Source organism: Oculina patagonica, chromosome 6 (assembly GCF_052425735.1).
Source record: "Oculina patagonica isolate OP01 chromosome 6, crgOcupat, whole genome shotgun sequence".
Classification (NCBI taxonomy): Eukaryota; Metazoa; Cnidaria; class Anthozoa; order Scleractinia; family Oculinidae; genus Oculina; species Oculina patagonica.
In genome coordinates, this window is record NC_135763.1 from 650,345 (window position 1) to 655,299 (window position 4,955).

The 4,955-nt window shown below is 38.9% G+C and overlaps 1 protein-coding gene across 1 annotated transcript; it reads right to left on the reverse strand.

The window, feature by feature from the left end:
• Positions 1-4,337, reverse strand: LOC144656919 (uncharacterized). Its single transcript, XM_078517178.1, has 3 exons — positions 4,008-4,337; positions 2,483-2,827; positions 1-1,531 (listed from the first exon to the last, which is right to left on the reverse strand). Exons 1-3 carry the CDS (start codon positions 4,335-4,337, stop codon positions 1,055-1,057), a joined length of 1,152 nt encoding a protein of 383 aa, XP_078373304.1. The 3' UTR covers positions 1-1,054.
• Positions 4,338-4,955: the final 618 nt, after the last annotated feature.

Genomic DNA, 4,955 nt, shown 5'->3' on the forward strand with positions numbered 1-4,955 from the left:
CATGTGCTTGCTCTATTAGTATTTCCATGGTCAGTTTCTATGAAGACTGAGACCTTGTTTGAGCCTTCAAAAATTGGTGCGGTGTCTGTTGTTTATATCAAACATGCATATAATTATAGAGAAATGACTGCAATAATCTAAACAAAAATAACCCTACTCTAGATAATCGTATTTTTTATGCCTTTTATACCTATTCAATATCAAGAAAATAAAACTTAATTCGTATAAAATGTAAAATAAGAACATGTTTCAAATTTTAGTTTAAAACAAGTTCTTATGTAAAGGGGATCTGAATGAAAATTCTTAGCCCGACAAGTTCTTAATTGCAAGGTTCTTATATGCTGGATTTTACTGTATGATGTGTAATAAAGTTCAAAATTAAATCTTTTCGATACCGTGAGTACGGACCGATTAGATAGGGGATTAGATACGTGGATTAGATAGAAGAACTGGGATAATCTGCGACTGGAGACAGTGCCCGACAAATGCAGACTGCAGCTCAGCAGACTCGTGTTATTATTACCATGATTATTGAGAGCTAACCGTAAAAAGGCTAACCGGAGCGTCAAAATAAAAAACGCTTTTTAGTGTCAGAAACTTTAAACGTACAAACGTTTCGGGTTTATCCCTCCTTCAGTGTGTTGAAATGCTAGTTTCGCCATCCAAAAAAAACAATAACGGTGTACGCATGCACGCCCATTAATCGAATAGTAGTGTGAAAATTTAAATTTGGGCGCAAATGTTATCAAGTAGTTTATGAGTGGTCCCTAAGCTTAAAAACAAAGGAAAGTACCGTTTCATAATTTCCAAAGGTGGCTGCGCTCGCTTACGGGAGTTTTTAATTACAGACAATTCAAACGAGGTTTCACATGCAATGGTGGTCTCACTGGCTTGATCTGGTGGCTTACGAGAGTGCTGGCAAGGAGATTGTACTTATCCAGTGTTGTAAGTTATACACCTCTCAGTATGCCACGCACACATTTGAATTGTCCAGCCATACCTTAGCGCGGACAAAATGCACTGAAAAACATTATCCACTGGCGGAAACTCCTTGCTACTGTCCTCCGATCCAGAACTGAGTTGTAGAATCGGGGTTGGAAGTACAGCGAAATGCAGGATTAGCAGTGCCATAAGCGCCAAAGTTGTCCTCGTTGTCAACTACATCGCCTTTATTTCCATTGAATTCACAAACGTTTCGGCTACTGTCGATATGCAAGGAGGCTATGCCTTTCCGATTCCATAGTGGTGCAGTGCATGAGACACATTCATAACCCCGGATGTTTATAATCTCGAATTGATAGCATTCAGCTATGATCGGTTCCTGGATGTTCATTATGTCAAAATCTGCAAGCGAAGTTCGCATGTAGTCTCGGTAGACAACTCCGTCTGTGTCGTAGCGACAAGTGGCTCGCCAGTGGGTGGACTGGTTCCCAAGCCATGCAAGGTATGATGGACGGATCAAGTACGCCTGCCAGTTTGGTATCTCACCGCTGACTGCACCTGAATCAGTGTAGTCGGAAAAGACAACACCCTAGACCGGCATAAGAAAAAGAAATCGTATTACATTAAAAAGCCAACAATTTACCATTTCAACTATGTTCGTTGCTCATTATGTGACTTGCCACCGTTTTTATTTTGAACAATAAAATAATGACTTTCACAACATATGTAAGAAAAAATGCCGAAGGGTTGTGCTCAAACGAAAGCAGACAAAGATGGTCTACAATACAAATCTACTCCACGTGTTGATTTGCTATTGATGCCTGGCTTTTGACATCTGTGTGCCCGTAACTTCAGAGAGATTTCTCTTTATATAACCCTTGTCGATCATAATGACAATGATCGGTTCCTGGGTCAATACTACATACCTACGAAGCTCGGATCACTTAGCCAAAATACCACCAACAAGATTATTCTAACACCTAACTTGAAAATGACCGCGAACGGGCGAAACGTCGTTCCAATTTTTTAGCGTTTTATTTTATTTTAAAAACAAACTACAAAAACTGTGAAAGATTTTCAACGCCTACTACAACGACTGAGTGATAAAGTGGTCTCCGACAACGAGACCGTACGGGAGAAGGCGCAATGGACGCTTACCCAGAAGGTGAAACCAGAGAATCTGGAGGATACGCTAAGCTGCACAACTGAAAATCTTCAGCGGAATGCCGCCATTGTGCTCACCATTCTCCTGACCATGCCAGTGTCCACTATAACACCAGAGATTTCGTTCAGCACCACGGGAAGAGTCAAAATCTACATGCAATCTATGCTGACAGAGCAAGTTTAAATATCCCTAGGTCCTACGCGCTTGCGTTCTGATATCCCTCTCACCTCTCCTTACTTATCCAATTATGGATTCCAACCGTTTTTGTAAGTAAACTGGCTAAGAATGAAGTACCAGACTCGCTATTACAAGAAGCATTACTCTCTCAATCATTAAAACATTTCTCTAATATTCTTATTACCAGCTATTTGTTACCTTCATTATGTCCTTGTTCGCAAGACTGAATGATTGAATCAAATTCCACGCGAAGCCTGGCTCTGAATCAAAATCACAGAATACTTTAAAGATTAGATTGCTGTCATCGATAACTCTGTACAATCCAGACTTGTTGACCCCAGCTGCTTTGTAGTCCTGACAACTTTTTCTCAGCTGAATCTCACAGTGTTTTCCAACAAACGGTACCGGACATGAACAGTTGTACCGAACGCTCGCGGGCTCACAGATTTCATTGCAGGTTCCTCCATTGAGACATGGATTGTTCTCACAGCAGCCATTGGTGCACGTGACTTCACCAACACATGGCGCCTTGCTTCTGTGAATCTGGTTGGAACGCAAAAAATAAAATCCTTTAGAGATGTTAGAAAAGATTCAACGAAAGCCCATTTTGTGAGGAAGTCAAAGTATTATTCAAAAGTCAAGTAATAGTGATAATTATGCGTCAGCAAAGTTGGTGTTAAACATTAGACTTTCAAGAAGAAGAGCAAATTTTTTCCTTGATTATGAAATGTTTTAAAACTCTTTAGCACTCATCAGATTCAGAGCATTCACAAAAAATTTTGAAATAGCGATCATTTTTACCGTTATTCTAAGGGTACTCCACACGTACGTTATACGTATAATTGCTGTCTATTATCTGGCGCTCGAAGATGACTTTGGTACATATACTGGAATACTAGGACAAGCCCCAGAAGACTCATGGAAGTCGACATGACTTAGGGGCTAAGTCTTAGCTAGTTTGTAATATTATGAATGGTGACTTTCGTGGATAAAGCCTATTCTAATTAGTAATGGACAATTCGGCTAACGTGTTTACATCGTTGTTGCCACCCAATTCAGATCATGTGATGATTCCTATTCTAATTAGTAAAACCCCTAGGATGCCCACTCATAGAAATGCCGGTAGTTGTTTACCAAAACAACAAAAAATTGAAAAACATTTACTTTTATTTTTAGTATTTTTCTTCGTTGTTTTTTGTAGTTGATCAAAATTCATCTACAGTCCTGTACACATCAAATGTACACAGTAAATGGCTTGTGATGCTGACAAGTCAGAATATAGAGTAAAATTCTATCAAAGTTGTCTATTATCTAGCTCTCGAAGATGATTTTGGCAAAGAAACTGGAATATTAATTTGGATAAGCCCCAGAAGGCCCATGAAAGATGTCATGGCTAATTTGTATAAACTGAATGGCGATTACCGTGGAAAAGGCCTATTCTAATTAATAATTGAAACCCCCCAGGATGCCCACCCATAGAAACGCTGGCAGTTGTTTGCCAAAATGACAGAAAATTGAACCTTTTTTAAAATTAACCCGCGATCTCAAATTTGTCTTTTGCACCAAGTAACATATAGTAATGCGCAATTAAATAGTTTCTGCCACATCGATTGGTGTTCAGGTTCCGAGATTTACCTTGGTTGCTGGCAGGTGAAAACTAAATGAATGTTTTAGAACACAAAACAGAACTAACTAATTAGAATTAACAGAATTAACTCTTTACCTCTCTCCGTAGGATGTAATAACTTGATCCTGGTGAATCCTTGAGAGAGGTTTCGTTGGTAAAATGATTTTCTTTATTCAACTCGCAGTATTTTTCTTCGTTGTTTTCCTTGTAGTTGAACGACAAACATCGACAGTCCTGTATACACCAGGTGTAACACTGAACTGGGTTTAACGTGACAGAATTGTGAAAAACATGGCCAACAACCTCTGAGTCTTGCACGGCATCTCGGTGTACGTCAAGAGAAATCTTTTCACAGCTTCCTGTGGGACAGTCTCCTTTAACTTGCAGAAATGTAACGAGGAATGAAAGAAACTTTAAAGCAAACATGTTGGTTGATGAACACCGCGCTAAGCAATCGACATTTATGAGTCCTACCACCGCGCAAATGACTTAACAGCATGTTGTTCTGCTCCTGATAGGTCAATCCAGATTGCATGTTTGTATCCCACTGAATTTCACAAAAATAACCTATCCAATCATTATATTAAGTGCTGAAAACTTCAGGGAACTGCGTCAGGGATTTTAGACAAATGTAGACAAACTATGTCCTCCAAATTGAATGAAATGTAAAAATAGCCACATAAAGGGGCAGTATCATGGAAATTTTGATGCATTTGTGGCCATAACGGAGCTAAAATCAGGACTAAATAGCTATGCTCATTCAAGAGACGCGCCTGGAACACCAAGGTGAAGATATTAAGTGAATCATTCAAAGAAGAGCAAAGTGTAATCAGTTTTTGATTGAAATCTCATGCCTATATAACTCATGATAATACTTATTTTGTTACTTTAGTAGACTGTTATAGTCATTTTTAACAAAGCTAGACCATTATTTTTAGGTTTTCATTGATGTAAATATTTCTTTTGACTTTTGGAACTAACTGGAAAGCCCGGGTGACATATTTGTTTGTGGTGAAGCTATGGTTTTGTCATTTAGATCCATAG

Bases quoted from the DNA above. Each gene is read 5' to 3' on its own strand.
- LOC144656919 (XM_078517178.1), bottom strand. From the start codon at position 4,337: ATGTTTGCTTTAAAGTTTCTTTCATTCCTCGTTACATTTCTGCAAGTT. The intron at 2,828-4,007 runs GTAAAGAGTTAA...CGTTCCAACCAG, and splicing joins ATTACATCCTACGGAGAGAG to ATTCACAGAAGCAAGGCGCC. The intron at 1,532-2,482 runs GTAACAAATAGC...ATGCCGGTCTAG, and splicing joins CGAACAAGGACATAATGAAG to GGTGTTGTCTTTTCCGACTA.